A 20,532-nucleotide genomic window follows, 5' to 3' on the forward strand; every position below is an offset into this window, starting at 1 on the left:
GCTTCACTAGTCTAGAACTGAAGTAGTGTTGTGGTAAATCAGGCCCAGTATCCTTAAGGACCATTTGTAGCTTGTTTGGGGTTCAGTCCAAATGAGGAAATGAGTGGCCAAGATTAGCAGTTCAAATAACTGGTCACGGGATTAGGGTACTCATGTTTGTCTTTCTGCTTTGTGTGATCTACTGTATGTTGACCAAACAGTACTGGAAAAACATTTTGGAGGGAGAGGGAAGACTCTGTTTCAGCCACGGAGAGACTGACTTTTCTGTATGTTTAGTGGAGGATAAATTTTAAGTTGGCTGGTTGCAGAGGTTAAATGGTGGGAAAGTTTTCTGTGCGTGTCTTTGGATTCAGAAAAAAATATGAGAGCTACATTTTAAAGGAGTCCTTGTCTTTCAGGTGCTGTTCAGAGGGAGAGATGCTGCTCAATTAGGTGTTGCAGCAGAGAGCGTGCCATCGTTTAATCAACTCCTTGGGCTTGCTGATCATTTCATTCCAGTGTTCCAGCTCTTTGCCCCTCGTGTACATGAAGGGCCCAACCACTACACGACCCAGTAGGTGGGTTTCTGAATAGAAAAAAAGAATGTGGTTAGTGGCCAGCACCCTTACTATGTTCTGGATGGATCCTTACCTAGGAGTGGAACAACATTTCTTTTACTGTATGTATAATAAGAGAGAATATTTTTTAAATCAAAATTTCCAAAGTGTGTGCTGTAGATCTGGGGATATAGTGTTCTCTCAGTACACACACATTAAAGATGATCACCCCCACCACTGCAGAGTTCCCACCAGTGACTCAACTGTTGGGAGATATTGCAGGTGGCGCACATCCAGTCAGATCAGCTTCGGCCTGTTCTGTCACTTACAGTTTACTGCCAGTCAGAGCTACTGTTTTGGGCAGACCGATCTTTATCTCCTCAAAACCTTCCACCTAGAGATTTATTTCAAAGATGTGCCCTGCTGTGGTCACCACCAACTTGGCTAGGATTCAGACCAATGTTGAAAGATGAAAAGCTTTTGGCTCATGGAGGAAGCATATTTAGTTAGTGGAGCATCTGACTAGGAGTCAGAAGATCTGGATTCTGTTTCTGGCTCTGCCAATGACTCTGTGACAGTGGGCAAATCACTTAACTTTTCCAAGCCTCAATTACCCATATGTAAAATGGGGATGATCATCTGAACCTGCCTCACAGAAATGTATTAATGTGTGTAAAGCACTTTTAAGATCCTCACATAAAAACTGTTATACATTTATATCTTAATCACAATGCAGGCCATTACCAATCCCCCAATGTCAGTCCATTCACCTAAACATTTTATATGGTAACCCCATGAAAGCTTTTGTGTTTCAATACTGAATTCATGCTTGGGCTAGAGAAAGAGCAGAATGCAGCTGCTAATATACAGAAATTGACTAGATTGCAGCAGTTCTGGTGCTGATTTAAAGTTTCAGTTAATCTCAAACCTTTGAAACAGGATTCCCTCCTTCCCAACCCGAATTTCAAATGACAGGCTGTTGTATGTCTAGATTACTTCCTTACTGATGTTGCTGTAAAGCAAGTATTGGATTTATGAATATGTGTATGGAGAATTTCCAGATGTTATTCTAATATCACATTCAATATCTAATATCAAGGAACATTCCAGATATATCCAGTCTCTGAAAAACATGTAAGGAACATACCCAAACAGACTAGTGAATGGCTCTAAAATGATTGTTGTTCATTTTCCTCATTGTGAGACTCAAAAATGTACATGATTAGAAGACTATAGAATGAATGACATCTAACATATGAATTGTATTTAAAATCATTTTTTTAATGTCAGCTCTTTTAATCTTTCTTCTGGTGGTTTAGTCATCTAAACAACAGCTTCTGAAATACCTGGCTGCCCATTAGCTCCTGATGGTTATCAGTGCAGGTTACTGTGACACTCCTGTGTTTAGAATTATCAAGAGTAAGCCTTGCCTTGCTGCAAATGTACAAGAACCTAGGAAGAGCTTTAGTATATCTCAGATATAGTAAATTCTGTTTCTTACTGTCTCCCTCAGCACTCTGGAGCACAGACAGGCTCAGGCTTGCTGTATCCAGCTCCGTCTGGTCTGCCTTGAAGCTGAAGGTTTCGTTATAGACTGGATTGGGAGATCCCAGAACAGCTGTTGTCTTTTTACATTTAATGAATTTATTGTGGTTCATTAGAGACACTTTGATATACACACCTGAGGTGAAAAAAAAATTCCAAGGAGAAGAAAACATGTCAGGGGCACTTGAGAGAAAAGGATAAAGATAATTCAAAACAATTTCATGATTTCAGAAACTATATTTAAAACAAATTAGGTCATAAAACTAATTAGATGAAAGCCTGATGACACATGCAGAAAGATGGCAGTATGCACTGACATTATCTAGCAAGTACACTGACTGTTTAGCTCCTCAGTCAGGAAGGCAGAATCCATGTTCCAGACAGTACTTAAGCAGGTAGTTAAGTCTCATTGACTTTTTATACTCCTTTGAGTAAATTTGGGTAAATCTGTGGAAGGTATTGGCAGTTGGGAAATAAAGAGGTGGCTGGGGGCTGTTTAAAATTGTCTCTGTGTTTGGTTGATTATTTCTTCTAAGAGACCTTGCCAAATAGAAGAAGAAGGGTGAGATAGGGGAAGAACAGCAAGAAAAAGTCTGCTTCCTGTCTGGACTGACCCTGCTCCTCAATGTTGTTCAGCCAACATTTGAAAATAAGAGCCAAAGCAGCCTCTAAATCAGGGGTCGGCAACCTTTCAGAAGTGGTGTGCCGAGTCTTCATTTATTCACTCTAATTTAAGGTTTCGCGTGCCAGTAATACATTTTAACGTTTTTAGAAGATCTTTCTATAAGTCTATAATATAGAACTAAACTATTGTTGTACATAAAGTAAATAAGGCTTTTAAAATGTTTAAGAAGCTTCATTTAAAATTAAATTAAAATGCAGAGCCCCCCGGAATGGTGGCCAGGGCCCGGGCAGTGTGCCACTGAAAATCAGCTCATGTGCCGCCTTCGGCACGTGTGCCATAGGTTGCCTACCCCTGCTCTAAATGATTCCATTTTCTCTCTTCATCTTCAGTATTCACTGGCAAGCATAGAAAAAGGTTGATCTTAGTGGCTAAACAGTAATGTTTTCCTGAGGGAGAAATAAGAGCTCCCCTCCCCTGCTGCAACTGTTTCTTACTCCCTGCCATTCAGGGAGAAGACAGCAGAAAAAAAATCCAGGCCCACCATCATTTCCAGTCTTTTGTTGCAAAACTAATTAAAATTATGCTCAGGCTGGTCCTGAACAGTCTGATTCACTGGGGAATGGTATGGGGAGCCCAATCATCTTCAGAGTAAGAACATAATCCCACTCTCATTTAGTAGTTTTTGAAGATAAACTCTAGAAATTGCCATTTTGAGTCAAACCCAAGATCCGTGTAGTCCAATATCCAGTCTCTGAGGAAGGGGCAAAAACGCAGCAATAGGCAAATGTAAGAGAATCCCCCCCACCCACACACACACACCCGGCATAGATCTTCTCCTGGTCTCTATGGTTAGGGATTGACTTAAACCCTGAAGCACAAGGTTGAATATCCCTTCCAAAATGTTGTTATAATTAATTATGATAACTGGATATATAATTGAATATTTTTGATTTCCATATAAATATCCAATCTCTTTTTTAATCTTGGTAAATTGGTTTTGAGTTAATGTAATTTCTCAGTTCCTTTTACCTCAGATCTTGGTTTTGCATGAATAATGTTCTTTGATCAGAAGAACAATTGTTTTGGTATCATTGTGGATTATCTGTATAGCTAGAGAACCAGCTTTTGAAAGGACATCTGGAAGTTCAAGTAAATTATAGATGATGTTTTAGATGCTTTGTGACCCACTGTAGCTAGTACATGAGATTTTCATCTATAGGGACCTGAGTTCAACTTAAATCTCAGGTGACTTACTGATCCTGCTCCCCTTCAAATCAATGGAAATCAGTGGGTCCCAACAGGAGTTTGGAGATTAACATTTTAGTCCTGGTTTATCCACCATCACAAACTTAGTTAGTCAGCAGTTTCTGCTCAAGAGAGACCATGGATTTATCAGAGTAGTGGCTTTTCACACAACAGCTGAGGTATGTTGATTGTGGTATGCCTTGGCTTAAAGAAGTTAGCCCGTAAACTGCCTGCACTAAGCCTGGAGCTAGCCACTCCTCATTTTCACAAGCATTACAGTCACTCAAGTTTTAGTCAACCAGTAAACATTCCCTTATTGGCCTATACCTGGCTATAGAATACAAAGCCCTTGCTCCCAAGATCAGCTCTTTGGGGAAGGGACCTTTTCTTTGTTCTGTGTTTGTACAGCACCTAGCACACTGGGGTCCTGGTCCATGATTGAGGATCCTAAGTGCTATAATAATACACATCATCATAATTAACAACAATCAGTATGGAAACAGAGAGCCTATAAACTGTAAATTTAAGAGCCTTCTCATTCAAGTTCTTCCCTTTAGGATTTGCCAGAGAATCTGCAGTCACTTTAAGTCAGCTGTAGCAGTGAGCATTATCAAAGGAAATAAGGGCTGTTTGTTTAAAGGTCTTTAAATATTAGCCATTTATCCTGGGGAATTGCTTATTGACAGCATTTCCTTCCTTCCTTCCTTTCTTCCTCCTGGAGAGCTTCCACAGCCCTGTCAATGCACTGATTACTACAATAATGTGCAAGAGCCTGGCATCAAATTAACACAGCAGCTCAATGGCCAATGTGATGAAAGAAATTTAATCCGACTCTCACTGCTGCACAATTTAAAGTCTTGCACTTTGGGCCGGAGCGGAGATGAGATGTGAGAGGAGAACACGCACACACACACACACTCACTCACACTCTCTCTCTCTCTCTCAGAAGCCCTGCCTTAACCTTTTCCAACCTCAGGACCCTACATTCACCTCATTTGCAATTTATCTCCTGGAAGGCCGTTGTATAAATATCCTTATCTTAGCTATCTGTTCGCTTTCTAATGCCCATTTATAATAGTTGCTTTCTGCCTGTCCATTATTTACCTCTTAGTACAGAGGCATTACTTGTTAGGTCATGACTTTGCTTACTTGAAAGATGGGTATTTTCAGTGCTACTACTGTACAACTCCTCTTACAACATTCCTGGCCTAAACAAGGAAAATTCATCTCTTGTGACGTTATAAAAATTTTTGAGAGAGCATTTATTCTGGGGTTAATAGCATGAGTCCCGCTGTCTGGATGTTTATAGATATCTTGTACAAAGACAGTTCATCTCCATCAATGAGACTGTCATTCTATGCTCTTTATAATTACAGCTACTGAAGATCTCTATAGAGAAAATTAAACTGTACTCAACTCTAAGAGAAAATCTTTTACATTGATATGGCTCCTTTTATCCCCAATCACTTCACAAATCACTAGAGACAGATACTGTTGGATTCAGAGATGTATTTGAATATCCACCAGTTCAGGGTGTTTGGATCTGTGGGTTTTGGGGCCAATCTCTACGTACATCAACTCTGAAATGCAGCCCCCACCCCCACTGAAGGACAGCAACCAGCTGATATTCACCACATAAAAGGATGTTGGGAGAGTAAAGCTTGGCCAAGGACACCAGGGCAAACTATTTGCATCCACAGTTAATTGCAGGCACAATCCCACAGGCCTCCTTATTTGTAGACACAATATTATGCCTCACACAAATGGAGGCCCGGTTGAGACCTATTTTTAAGGTTAGGCCCTATTTATCTAGATGTGCCAAACAGAAGCTTTGATTCACATTGGATCTACAGACTGGAAAAAATGGCTATCTTTAATTAATGAGCCTGTGTGATTTTAGCACATAGAGATTTCAAATTACTAAAAAGAAAAGGTATGATCTGACCTAACGCTAAGAGAATTTCAGTATCTTGCTAGCTATTACCTGAGCAGCAAACATCTACTAACAGGCTATATTAGTGCTGTTACACAAATATGCATTTTAAAACTATATACATTTTTCATGCTTTGAAAGTTCAATGGTGACTGTATACTTGTCCAAAGCCATGTTTCCTGCCTCCTCTATCTGCTGTCCTTTTTCTGGCCATCAGTATTTGTCTTGAGCAATGGACATGTTCAAAAGATTTCCTTGCATATTGAGCCCTAGTCTGCTTTCAGTCCACATGCTGAAATCCCAGGGACATCTCTAAAATGGCCCAACAGAATTAGGCCAGAATTATACCTTCCAAAAATCATTTGCTTCTGGGCTGAACATTAACTTCAGAAATACAGGGTTTGTCCAGGACATGCTCTCTCAACTGTAACAGCAGATTCACTGGTGCAATGCTCTACCTGCAGCTTCCTCAGGTTGTAATGGAGGCAAAGCAGAAAGCAGGACATAACAGGATTTGATAAGCGTCTTGCCTTCCTTTCGTTTCCCTCCTCTCTGCAAACCAGGTTCCCACCCAATGAATATGCAAACAGCAAATATTCAAATCTAGTTAGCACAGGAACACAACACAGTTTGCTTCTGTGCAGAAATTAAATCTCCCTGATGTTTGGTCGTTCAGTGGGTCACTTAACGTAAACACTGTGAAGATGGGCCAGGAAGAAGCAAACCAGAGCAGGAATCCAGGGGTAGTAACAGAGGAAGGTAATACTCACTGGCAGCATCTCTCTCATCCTGGAATTTTAATCCCTTCGCTCTCAGCACCACTACAGTGAGACGGCCCAGGTAGTCATTGTAGCTGAGAGAAAACTGGATATCGCCGTACTCTGAAGGAGGCTTTGGAAGCGGAAGGTCACTATTAAAATGCATTTAAAAGGCTTTCTTTTCAGTCAGATATATTGGAAAACAGTGATTTCTGCCACTTTAGGAATGGGACATGAATTCTAGCATCTCTGTATTTCACTGCTAGGGGTAATTGAAAGGAACAATCGGACACCAGTATAATTGCCTACATAGTGATTATTGCTCTATGGTTCTTTGCAGGAGATTTTGGCTTTATCCCTCCCAGTAAAATCTGCTGCCCTTATTCACATAAATAGTTATTTACATCAGTGAACAGGATTTGACCCTTCTTTCTGGATCCTAGTCTCAGCTGTGCCTCCTATCCACCCAACACTATCAAGGTGTCATTTCCCACCCTGCCACCCTTATACACTCACTCTCTGCGCCTTCCCCCCACCCAAGGCAGGAAGCCATCTTCTCCTCCTCCCAGTTCCCCAGCACCAGCAGGAGTAATACTGTAACTCTGCATTGTAACAGGATGAAGTATTCTTAGAATTGTCACTAACCAAGTTTCTGGCTTTTCTGGGTTTACATAAATGGTGGTCAAACCGTCTTGATGTGCTATGAAAGTATTACCCACTAAGTCATATTAACACACATGAAAAAGGGTTTCCCTGAAAGCCTGCCAGCAGCTTTCCTGCATTCCCATCCCCCCTCCTCATTTGGGATACAGCATTGTTCATCCTGCTTTGTGCTGGGCCTTTCTTGTGTCCCCATTAATTCATAACACAAGCAAACAGCAGCAGGTGTTTTTTCATTTAGCTTTTACGCCTCAACCTAGACATTGGGGAGATAGCTGTGTGCAGATGCAGCCGTTACATTCCTGTGCTAAACACTGTGATGGGAAGCATTAAGTGTTATAGTCCTGCACGTGACACTTCCCTCCCCCATGGTGCATGTTAGGACCCTTGGTAAACTCTAATCCCCTAGCTTTTAACAAAAACAATCCCATATTTGATCTTGCCTTCCTCTGCCTCATCTGTGCCCATGTGCAGGTACTACATATGTGCTGTAAAACTCCCTGGTCTCCCCAATAGGCCCATCATGATGTGAAAGCTCAAAAATACAAAAGAGTGGTATTTATCTAATGAATGTACCCTTTAATTAGTTGCCTACCTCCAGGTTTTCTGTTTCCAAATCTCTCCAAATTACTAGTTTGCTGTCACCAGTTAATGTCTCATTTTTCAAAGGAAAAATCACTTGGCCTAGGAGATGGTGCTTTTTCTGTTTATCGACATGGTAGACTGAGAATTTCAGAGTCCGTTGATACAATGTCTTACTAGAAACCTATACAAAAGTAGGCAGAACATTTCAATATAACAATATAATTTATTACATAGCTCTGCAACTTATCATTACCATACATGTGATGCATATATCTCTGAAATATTTTAGGGCATGTAATTTCTGTACTTAAAATAGGATATATATTTATATTTCTTATTAGCAAAATAGCTATGATAATCTGCATCCCAGTATGCCCACTGCTGCTTCTGGCTTTTGAGGTTGTATTTTCTGTGTATAAATGCACTGAGAACTATGATAAACATAGACAAAGAGTCCTGTGGTACCTTATAGACTAACGGATGTATTGGAGCATGAGCTTTCGTGCGTGAATACCCACTTCGTCAGACGCATGTCAGATGCATGATGACCGAAAACTTATGCTCCAATATGTCTGTTAGTCTATAAGGTGCCCCAGGACTCTTTTTCACTTTTTACAGATACAGACTAACATGGCTACCCCTCTGATACTATGATAAACATAATATATTATAAAAAATCAGAAATGAAGATGCCAGTATCTATGCTACTTGGGGCAAAATGGTGCAAACCAAATAGTGTAGCTGAAATATCAAATAAGATTTGTTTGACTTAGCTTGTACATTTGTTGGGGTATGGGACCATCTCTTTTGTGTTTTTTAAACACACACCCATGATTGGCCCTGGCAGCACAAATAATAATAATAAACTGCCTCACAGCTAGAGAGCATTGTGACAATGTATGTGCTGGGAAAGGTCCGCCATGAGATGACACAGACCTCCAGGCTGCACAACCTAGTGATCTTGTTTCCCTGACATCCAGAGTGACACATCAGATGTACCATTCCAGTTAAAAGGCAAGTACCTGAAAAATAAAATTTTCATCAAACTGAGGGTTGAGTGTTTTGCGTTTGGTTTTGGACTGAAGGTAACGTCTTTCATCAGGCAGCAGATAAATTTTCACAAAGGGACTGCAGGAATCTGTAGGAGGCTGCAGTTTTCTAGCTTTAATCAAGGAGACGAGAAGCCTTTCAGCCTCTTGCTCATATTGCACTGAGAACCAAAGACGGCCAATGTTGCACTCAGGGAAGTCTGTCTCGCTCTTGTCTTCAGGGAACTTGTACAGCTCTGGGTTGATAGACCCTATGACATAAGCTCCAGCTTTGCAAAATAAAAAACAAAACCAAGCAAGTTAACCTCAGACTACAGCAGTGTTTCTTACAGCTACTGCCTCTTTAGGGAAATCATGTAAAGCTCTTCTTTATTCACAGTTTATCTCTGTCTATAAATTCTGCATTTGAATTCCTTTTCCCTCAAAGGTTGAGGAGAGTTTGTAGACTCATCTCTTTTCTTCTTAATATTGTTATGGAGGCTTCTGTAGTGACTCTGCTGTGGACAACTGGGGGAATGTAGCTGATGTTTGTTCCAGCCCTCCAGAGTGCAGCATATGCTCCCTTCTGCAACTGGCCACGTCCGCCCCTTGTGGGAGATGCTAGAACTGATCAGATACTAGCCCTGACCAGGTTTCAGAGTAGCAGCCGTGTTAGACACTAGCCCCAAGCAGCCCTGGTGTTGTCCCTATTTCGAAGATTCAAGGGAAGACTTGCTTCTTGTGCTCTACCCTCTGCCTTGTACAACAGTGTAAGGGGTGGCCCCAGTCTGGCCCAATTCCTATCTAAACATACAGTATAGTGTTTGGGGCTATTACTGAAGAATACCATAGTGTATCTACACTTTGTGATATTATATATTTAGATAAGCAATATCACTCCAGAGTGTGGCCAGATAACAATTGTAGGGTATAATATTTGCACCTCAAATGTGTTGCACAGTACTCAAGCTTCCTTTCCAATAATCTGTCCCACCTTTGCAGTGTCATCATACCCAAGGAGTGAAAAGAACACCGGGGCCCAGACTCCGGAGTCACGTAGGGGTCACTGTCCTCTTGAACCTGCTCTCCATTTGTCAGGTTAATCCAGTCTCGCCCATGAAATTTTGGTGGAATGATGAATGGAACGCTTCTAGTTCTGCTCAGAACAACAACAAACAACTCTTCCAGTTTAACTAAGAAAACCAAACTCCATCAGAGAATAATACATTTAGTTTAGTTTTGCAAAAATTGTTTGTAGGTGCATTAGTCTTTAGATGGAAGTGATTGATAATGCAATACCCCTTGTTTAACCAATATAAAAGTTATAGAACGTTATTTATTTGTATGAAGATAGCACCTAGAGGTTCCAGGGATTTGTGGCCCTCAATATGGTGGGCATCTTACATACAATAAACTGTCAGTCAGATCCCCTCTCCTTCTCTTTAATTAATGTTTCAAAGAAAAAAAGAATCAATTGAACTTTTTTGTTTGGAGATTGAGCACATCAGAATTTGAGAACCAACAAAGTTATCCATGGTCCACGTAAGTTTCATTTTGTTAAATTATATTCCATCATATACATCAGAAATAAAGTATTACTGAACTGAGGTTATAGTAACAGTCACTTACTCTAAAGGAATGAATCATACAGTATTTTACCTTTCCTACATGATTGATTTCCTCCCCTCTCCCTGCTTCATTTTGGGTTCCTGTCATACATCGTGTCCCACATTTGGGCCTTTGGCAGGTAGAGAAGTATGTAGCTTTATAAACAGTAGCCCATAGGAAGAAAAAGATGTCTATTTACCTTATGCTTTTTGGTTGAATTACAGAAGATGGCTGGGTTAAAGTCTGATCCTCCAGACTGGCATCTGGATGTGTTGGTGTGACTGAATTCGTGAGTTCCTCATAGGAAGGTAGGAGGCATATCTTCTTCCAAAGCAGGTACACTGCTATTCCAATAAGGATCAGTAAAAGAATTCCTCCTATTACACCTCCAGCCACAGCAGCTACCTGTTCTGGTTACAGGAAAGCATACAAAGTGGGATCATCAGTACATATAGGGTTTTTTGGACCGGAATATTTAAATTTAAGAAAATGCTCCTAGGACTAAGAACTTACAGTTTTTTTGGTTTGCCGAAAGATTTAATGAGAATGGATTTGCTTATTTCACTGTCGGTTATATTGGCTGAAACTTTGGAAATAGAATTTGACCCTCAAGAGTTTTCTTGGGGGGCCAGTCTGAGACTGGAATGAACTCCTCCAGAAACTAAGGACCATCAGAAACCTTCACCATCTTCCACTCCAGCTGCAAAGCACATTTCTTTGACCTGCCTTCTCTAACATAAATATATAGCAACTTACAGTTAACAAAAACCTACCAAAACAAAACACTCCCCTGGATAGAGGATGGAAGACCCTACCACCACCTGATAAATCAGGCCTGCATAACATGCGGCCCGCGGAGCCTCACTGTGCGGCCCGCGGGGGGATTCTGAATCCCCCGCACACGGTGCTCTGGGGGCAGCCCAGAGCCCTTTAAATCCCAGCCGCGGCGGGCAATCAAAGGGCTCTGCACTGCCCGCAGTCACAGGGAGCGCAGAGCCCTTTAAATCCCAGCCGTGGCCGGGAGTCAGAGGGCTCTGGGCTGCCCGCAGCCGCGGGGAGCCCAGAGCCCTTTAAATCCCAGCTGCGGCAGGGAATCAAAGGGCTCTGCGCTGCTCGCAGTGGCAGCGGGCAATCAAAGGGCTCTGCGCTGCCCGCAGTGGAGGGCAGCCCAGAGCCCTTTGAATCCCGGCCCGCTGCTGCTGATTGTCCCCTCCACGGACCCCTGCCCTAACTGCCCTCCAGGATCCCCACCCCCTATCTAAATGCCGCTGCTCCTTGTCCCCCGATTGCCTCCTCTTGAGACCCCTGCCCCTATCTAAGCCTCCCTTCTCCTTGTCCCCAACTGCCCCCTCCTGAGATCCCCCCAACTTCCCCTCAGGACCTCACCCCCAGCTGTCTCCTGATGAACCCCTGAGACTCCCAGGTCTATCCCACTGCTGCCTGTCCCCTGACTGCCCCCCCAAACCTCCGCCCCATCCAACCCCTGCTCCGTGTCCCTTGACTGCCCCCCGGAACCCCCTACCCCTTCTCCAACCCCCAACCCCCTTACCGTGCCACTCAGACCAGCGTGTCTGGCTCCATGCAGCTCCAGACATGTTGCTGCCATGCTCCCCCGCGGAGCCCACAACCCCCACCCTCCCGCCCCAGCACCTGCCTTCCAGGTTTGAACACCTCAAAATTCAGGAGTGCTCAAACTCAGTTTGGGCAGCTGTTACTTCATTTTTCCCAAATCAAATATACTGATCCACTGTAACTTGCTGTAGAAAAAGTAGGATAAAATTGAGCAAGAAATGCTTATTAGCACTGGAATTGCTATTTTCAACAGCCATTGCCTTTTTGTTTGTTTAAAAGGAAGACAGTGATATTGCATTGGCAAATTCCCCATAGAAAGAAAGAGTGGAACAAAAGAATAATAAAGGCACCTCAACTTTCCCTCATTTATGGAGGACAGTCTTATAATATGCATCCAGATATCCTCCAATCACACAAGCTGAAAATTGTTCCACTTTACTGCAGCTCTGTAACCATATGGGAACCAATCCTGTCTGTGTTTTGTGCACATCCAAAATTCCTGCTGAATGACCCACCCTGGGAGCGAGTTACCAGTGACCCAGGGCTGAGGCGGCAGGAGGTGTTGGGGGGGGCATTGGTGGGAGGGGGAGACCAGGGCTGGGGCAGCAGCGGGGGGGGGGGGGGGGACTGGGGGGGGGGAAGGGGGGAGCCCAGCGCTGGGGCGGCAGGGGGTATGGGTGAGGGGAGAGCCCAGGACTGGGGCAGCAGGGGGACTACAGGGGGGTACAGGGGGGAGCCCAGGGCTGGGACGGGGGGCAGCCAAATTTTTTTTTGGTTGGGCAGCAAAAAACCTAGTGCCAGCCCTGCCGGGTTCCCCCAGCCACCGGAGCCCCAGGCCCTTTAATTTGCCTCTGAGGGCTCCCAGCCACCTCTTCAGCTGGGATCCCCTGGTTGATTTAAAATCAAGTATCACCTGCCCACCCCCAACCTTCCTTTTTGGCCCACAGCTGTTTTGGTGGGGCGGCACTGGGGAAGGAGATTTGTTTCTGCAGGGCTGGGCGGCGCTGGGGCAGGGTGTTTCCGCGGGACCAGGAGGTGCTGGGGGGCGGGGGCGTGTTTCCGTGGGGCCGGGAGGTTTCGGCCCTCAGCTGTTTTCTTTGGAGGAATGTGGCCCTCGCCGCTTTACGAGTTGTGCAGGCCTGTGATAGATTTTAGTTACATCTCTTAATACTCTACTGGAAGGTGATCAGATACTATGGTGATGAGCATGGAATAAGAACCTGCATAGAATATAAGTAAATGCCAAAGCGTTCTTATTTTTATTCCAATACTATGAGAGATTTTGTAGTACTCTCATTACAGGAAAAACAGGCTAGACAGTGTAGGGTGAAATACCGGGCAGCACATTATACCATTACTTTGATTTGATTCCTTTTACTTCAATGTTCAGCTGAGACAGTGTGTCCAAATGAAGAAAAAAGCAAAACATAGTTTAAAAACGAAACAAAGCAAAGAACCTTTAGTACAAAGGAAGTTTAGAAACAACAAAACAGAATTAGAGGATATGTATGTTTTCTGATCTGGAAAGATCAACTCAGGCACATCATCTAAAAGTTGTATCCCGAATCCTGATTTCTTAAGATGAAAATGAAACCTTGAGGGAGCAGTTTTATAGCCAGCAAAAATGGAAGATAATGTATCAAAATATCAAAGATGCCTTTAATTAAAGATGAATATGCAGAGATTCCTTGATGAGGATCTCTTATTCAGTAAAGAACAAGAGTTGGATATTGATAATGGACCCAATTCATTGGTACCCCAGGGCTACTTTACACCATCTCTGCTGGAATACAGAAGCCATAAAGAGACCATAAGGCCCATCACCACCCCACCCCCTCCCGGACCAGGAACTCCATTGGAAATCAGAGTCACCATAGCTAATGGTATGCCACTCCAAGCAGGAGTCTTTGGTGCAAGTGGTATGCCATCTAGATTCCTAGTGGGGAAGGATGCATTCCTACACCTGGCTGTTCCTGGCTGCTGGAACAGTCCAGGGCGATTGGGAGCATTGCAAGATAACCCCTCAGGCTGCTCTAACTTGAGCTGGGGACTAAAATGTCAGTCCTCAGCCCCAGAATAGAGGGAAGTGCTGAGGTGGTGTAAAGCCACTTCCTTCAGTGTGGCCTCTTGCTCTTCTTACACATAGGAACAAGAGCCCCCTAAATCTTTTAGCGAGCATGGTCAATGGGGCTTCTCATCCCCTCCCTTGTATAGCATTCCAAGGGCATAAAAGAGGGAGTGGCCACAACACTGCAGTTCCTTCTGATCACTGAAGGTGTGGTGAGCTCTGAATGTGCTTGGTGTCCTATATGAGGCTTCCTTGCATTTCCTTTTCTTATGACTCACTTTTTGTAAGTGATTAATTCCACCCATGGAGTCACTTCCCTCTTAACTGCATCTGTTGTGTCCCTCTACTTTCTCCAGGCCTCCCCTTTGGCTTTTAACTCTCTCTTCTTTTGAAGGTCCAGAAAACCTCCCTTTACTGCTTTAAACCCCCTCCTTAAAACACATTTTTTTCTGCAAAGACTTTCAATGCTGATCATTGCAAAATTTCTCAAGTTCATGCTATCCCCTGGTGATATGTTTTGGGGTCACATGGGCTGGAGATGGAGCCACAAAGTCTAGATCTGGAGCTGAACTTTCCCGGAGTTTGGTGGTATTTTAAACCAGGCTTCTCTCTGGTTTCTGAATTATTCTGGCTGTATTTGAAGTTCTGAACTAGATTCTAAACTCTTTTTGTGATGGGAGGAAGAGGAATCCTGTATTATTTGTACAGCATCAAGCACAGTCTGCTTTCAGTAAATAATACTGGATAAAATATTTGTTCAGATTTTGAAGTGACCAAATAGTAAGAAGTGAATAAATGGTTCTCTAGTAGTGCTACCTCCGATTATACTTCACACATACATGTTATTTATGAATTCCCTGCTCTTCTTTTTCTCCTCCTGAGGTGTGGTAGGGGATCTGTATTTAATCAGCAGCCTGCATGGCAATACAAGCAAAAACTATTCATTCAAAGATTTTTAGGACCAGAAAGGAACATTAGATCATCTAGTCTGATCTCTGTGTGATTAAATAGAGGTTGTGACCATACTTCTTTTTTGTTTCTTTATTTTTTAATCTGCTTTTATATCTTCCCCCTCTTCTCAACAAACATATGGACTTTTCAGAACAATGAATGTCATCTTTTTCTTGTAATCTGTAGATAGTGTGTCTAGAAACCAAAACATATCCAGCCTATGACTATAATAATCACCCTGGGAAACAGGAAACTCGTTTGCCTGTTTGCTGTGGATTAATATTATTCTTGAAAGTCTGGGTGTGCTAAACTGGTAACCTAATTTCTTAACTGTTGCATAACTTTGAAGTTTGGGGAAACTGGCAACTCAGAAATTCACTCTTGAGCAAAGAACTTCTGTAGATGCGCATTACCTGTTAGTCTTAGAGAGCATACTCATAAACTTCCACTGAAACACTCATGTAGGTAAAACTGGCAAATGTACAAATCTTTATCCATTGCTTTTTGAAGAGCAGAGTGAGAAGTGTCTGATGAAGGTAAGTCTTTTAGCTAAATTCCAAGATGAAATGAGCACTGGTAAAAATGAAATAGTTCCACAGGTGTAATATCTGCACTGCAAATGTTTGTATGCTTCATGGTTTTATTCTCCATTCTGATATACGTATATTAAAGAAAGGCAAGCATTTCAAGGGCCATAAAAGCTTAACCCACTTATCTTCTTTGCCATTTCTTTGTTTTCAATGTATTTCCTTCTCTCCATTTCCAAGCACTTACTCCTTTTCCAACTATCCTGTGTTCTGCTTACGTAGCCTGCCCACGCAGCCTTATCCACACAACCATCAGTGACAATAAACCAACAGGTAGTGTGGTGTAACTACAACAGCCATCCATGGAATGCACTGAAGTAAATCCAAAGAGAATGAGCTCTTAACATTTGCGAAAATTCAGTGCGATTAATTTGTTCACTGTTGAATCAAATCATTAAACATTTCTGACCCACTTGCCCCACCCATTGACAGCAAATCCATCTTTTATTCCTATTTGGGTAAATCCACGGGAATTTTATGGGGTTCAACAGAGCTTCTTAGACTTCACACTCCTGTATCTAAAGTAGAATTTGGCTTATTGTCTTTTTAAGCAGTTTGCCTTATCTGATTAAACCAACAGCACTAGGCAATAGATAAGGAGGATACAGTGCAGCATAAATCAGAAAGACAGCCATTAAGATAGGTGTGATTGGTTGTGAAGAAGAAAAATGTTTGTATGATTAAATAACTACCTATGTTCGTGAGAAATTGTTGTATTGTATGTATAATATAGAGCATAGGAGTTAGAGATGGAAAGAACTAGTTAAAACATTCAGCTAATCTCCTCCAACCTCTGGCTTTGCAAGGATGAGCTATCAATATGTGTAAGATACTACCCTTGATTTTAGCACACACAATATTTTGATGGGTGGATTTTCTGTCTCCCTCAGGCTTAGAGTCTCTTGTTTAAGTAACTGTGTATATAAGCTTTCTCCTCCTACCACTCCCCATCCTTCCCACCACTCTCTGGTAAATCTGCAGCCTGAGAAATGACCATACTGATACCATACCAAATGAATTCTATTGTGGTTATATAGTCAGGCAGCACTGCCTCACAAATTTTAATTCATACACAAGTCTCAGATCTGCAATGTATTTTCTCTTCATTCTCATTATAGTTTACACATTTGTCTTAGCATAAACCCTTATGACAGAAAATTGCAGAGTGTTTTCTGAAAAATCTATCAGCTTTTACATTTCCTTATTGGCTTGCTCTCTCTGCCTTACATGCATTACATACAACAGAATCTAAGCAATTATTTGATAGGAAAGCAATTACCAAGGACATATAATAAAAATCAAGTTGGAGACCTGAGAATTAGAGGGATGGTGCTTCATACCTGGGGTTCTGGAGGAGAACTGAATAACTGTATAGTGGTTCATGTTCACATATGTTACTAGAGATGGGTTGGAGCTGCAAAGTTCTGCTTTGGATCCATAACTAAACTTTCCTAAAGTGTTTATTATTTAAGGAGCATGTTAGCAGGATGGAGCAGGTCACTCCCCCAGCACAAAAGCAACCTGGAGATTTCAGCAACTCAGTAAGTTTAGAAAGTGGTTTGTCAGAGGATCAGTGTGGAAAGGGGCTGGATTTTTGAAGAGAAGGGAAATTTCAGTTCAGACTGAGTTCACAGGAACCTAGATCAGAGAAGAGCAAGGATGAGCTTGATGCAGGCATGGGGGTGCTGGAGGGGACCTAGCCATGTATTGACATGCCCCCTCTCCTGGCTGATGAACAACTGATAATGGTTTGGTATCCAGTCCCCTGAGACATTAGGGAGGGGGAAGGTGAAAGGGGGAGAACAGCTGTGTCTGTGTACCCCCCTCCCCATACCAGGCATCACTCTCTTCTTGGTGCTTGGGCAGGTAAGTGTCCAGTGCCAGCACTGACCTCCCCAGGGACAGGGCTGCTGGAACTAGGGGTGCTGCTGCACCCTCTGGCTTGAAGTGGTTTCCATCACATACAGGGTTTACAGTTTAGTTCAATGGCTCTCAGCAGCCCACTGCACACATTTGTTCCAAGGACACTGGCCCTAGGCAGAGATCTGAGCCCCAAGTTACACCTGACTGGCTCCCCTTGGATTGCACCCCATTCCCCACGCCCCCCTGGTCAGGGGATGCCCTGGGCCCCTACAGACCAACCCCGGCACTTACCAGACATGGGTCCTGGGGCCTGGGCTGCTGGGCTGGATCCTTTGTCCCTCAAATTCACAGGCTCTCCCCCATCTCCCCCAGTCCCCGGCAGGGCGATCAGCTCCTTGTCTCAGTCTGCCCTTCCCGCGGCGGGGTGCACGGGCTCCCCGCCCCCCAGCAGCACTAGCACGGCCCCAAGTTCTCAGGTGCCAGCTGGTGACCTTTTTCCCACGTGCATCTTGTGTTCCCAGGCAGTAGCCGGAGATTAGGGAGCGGGAAGCAGCGAGTCCTTGGCCAACTGGCCGCTGCTTCCCTCGCTCCTGCTGCCCAGCCTGCTCCTCCTCTAGTCACAGATGAGCTGCTCGGTATTTAAAGGGCTGCAGGGATCTGCCTGCTACTGGAGGCTGGGCAGGGACAATGGAGCAGGCTCTGCAATCAGCCCCTCCTGCCCACCCACCCCGGAGGGTTATAGCATCCGTACACTAAAAGCACCAACACCAAGCCGCTTCCTTCATTGGCTTCCTGGTCCTTGAAGCTGCGCTCTTCGGCTGGAGGGGTTAGTGGGAGGGGAGGTTCCTGGTTCCTGCCTTCTGCTGGGAAAGTCGCACCGGGCTTTATCAGAGCGATATTTGTTCAGCTAAGAAAACAGCCCTAGTCCGAGTGTATTTAAGTGTGCAGGTATCTAGTGTTGTTAGAGCATGTTATTGAAAAGGAGTTTTCTGCCTGCAGAGTGATGCCCTCTGCACTGAAAGACCTTGGAAGTGCTCGTGCTAAACGGAGCTTAGTTGAATAGGGATCAAACTTCAGGGCAGGGACTGTGGCAAGCCTGACACTCGAACCAAGGGTTGTCTCTAGTGGGAGGCGGACTCCAGCGGTTCCAGCGCCAGCCTGAGAGGCAGGGGAGTGAGATTCTGCCACTGACTCGCTGTGGGCATAGTGCTTCACCTCTTTGCTTCAGTTTCCTCCTTATTAAAATGGGAGTTAAGGATCTTTGCAAAGGACGGTAGGAATTATTGTGTCTGAGTGCTATAGATGTGCAAAGTATTGTGCAAGAATTATTAACGATTTATACATTTCTTAGTGTAAACCTTGATAGGCTGGTTCACTTGTTTTAAGTCCCATAAAGAACAATGAATTTATTGTAGCGTATTTAACAAAGTTGAAGGTGAATTAAGTCTTCTCCTTATCCACTGGGCAGGCATGGCAAAGACAGCAGGAGAGCAAACGTTCTCATGACGCCCCCCACCTATATGCCTCAGACATGTCCTGAAGGGGCTCCCTGCAGGCTGTTGAGAGCAGAGTTCTGTTCTCATTTAACATCTACATCAGGGGTAGGCAACCTATGGCACGTGTGCCGAAGGCGGCACGCGAGCTGATTTTCAGTGGCACTCACACTGCCCGGGTCCTGGCCACCGATCGAGGGGGCTCTGCATTTTAATTTAATTTTAAATTAAGCTTCCTAAACATTTTAAAAACCTTATTTACTTTACATACCACCATAGTTTAGTTATATATTATAGACATAGAAAGAGACCTTCTAAAAACATTAAAATGTATTACTGGCATGTGAAACCTTAAATTAGAGTGAATAAATGAAGACCACTTCTGAAAGGTTGCCGACCCCTGATCTACATACATGGGCTAAAAGCGAGAGTAAGCTGCATGTTAATGAAATCTACGGTTGATAATAAATCTGGAGGAGTTCTGAATACCAGTGGGAAGAAAGAAATAGTACAAAGGGGATAGATTGGAAGCATGAGCATAAATTTAAAAAAATAGGATTCATGTTGGAAAAAGTCAAGTACCTCATCTAGAGGAAAAATAACTGAAACATGGATATTCATTGGGGAGGGAGATAAAGGTGGAAAAAAGCAAGGTTGAAAGAAATCCAGGGGTGATCAGTGGTGTCAAATAAGACTCAGGCCTCCAATTAATTTCAGATAGATGAAACAGCCTAGCTTTCCTGCCACTGCCACTGGATTTGGACTGGCAACTTCTACCTCCTTATTAAAGGTGAACTCAGTGGTGTAGTGATTAAAATAAAGAAGTGTGTAAACTCTATATTTCCCAATGCAGAAGTGGGTAAACTCTGTTTACCTGTGTTTACCATCAACTACACTACTGGGTGGAATGTAATGGTTTATAGATTGTAAGCTCTCCGGGGCAGGGATTGTGAGTGGGCTATTCAAAAGAATCTAAATAAGGACTATAAATCTCACTGAAAGTCAATGAGACTTGTGCTCCTAATTCACTTAGGCACTTTTGAAAATCCCACGCCATGCCTTCATATTTGTTTGTGCAGTGACTAGCACAAGGGTGAAGAAGACAACCCTGACTGGGATCTCTGGACACCACTATAATTTTCATAATGACAATTATGGGCAGGGCTGGTAGCACCATCTATTATAAAGGTTTCCCGTTATAAGACCCCATTTTCACTTGCTGATATCTTTGTCAACCTTTAATCATTTGGGGTGACTTTTTTCAGGCTAGGTGTCTTCCACAGCGAAAATGGTCCAGCTGTTTCTAGTAACAAGGCTATGGAAAAACACATTGTTTTGCCATGTCAGAAACTTTCCGCAATCTTTTCTTTTGAAACACTTTTAGTGCCCCATGCTTTGGAACAGGAATTTGAAATTTAGCAGTGGGGGAGGGCTCTCTGTCAGGCCTTTTGTCATCTCTGAAAATCCACCCAAAT

General features: G+C 43.3%; 1 protein-coding gene across 1 annotated transcript; it reads right to left on the minus strand.

Moving 5' to 3' along the window:
• Positions 1-198: 198 nt before the first annotated feature.
• Positions 199-18,170, minus strand: LOC120409037 (synaptotagmin-15-like). Its single transcript, XM_039546375.1, has 8 exons — positions 17,856-18,170; positions 10,723-10,933; positions 9,929-10,071; positions 8,910-9,205; positions 7,898-8,068; positions 6,655-6,775; positions 2,038-2,217; positions 199-565 (listed from the first exon to the last, which is right to left on the minus strand). Exons 1-8 carry the CDS (start codon positions 17,860-17,862, stop codon positions 429-431), a joined length of 1,266 nt encoding a protein of 421 aa, XP_039402309.1. The 5' UTR covers positions 17,863-18,170; the 3' UTR covers positions 199-428.
• Between the last annotated feature and the right edge of the window lie 2,362 nt (positions 18,171-20,532).

Source organism: Mauremys reevesii, linkage group 7, assembly GCF_016161935.1.
Source record: "Mauremys reevesii isolate NIE-2019 linkage group 7, ASM1616193v1, whole genome shotgun sequence".
Classification (NCBI taxonomy): Eukaryota; Metazoa; Chordata; order Testudines; family Geoemydidae; genus Mauremys; species Mauremys reevesii.

Excerpts from the sequence above, each read along its gene's own strand:
- LOC120409037 (XM_039546375.1), bottom strand. Across the intron at positions 9,206-9,928 it reads GTGTTCTTTTCACTCCTTGG|CTGGAGCTTATGTCATAGGG; the intron begins GTATGATGACAC and ends TATTTTGCAAAG. Across the intron at positions 6,776-7,897 it reads TGGAAACAGAAAACCTGGAG|CCTCCTTCAGAGTACGGCGA; the intron begins GTAGGCAACTAA and ends CCGCTTCCAAAG.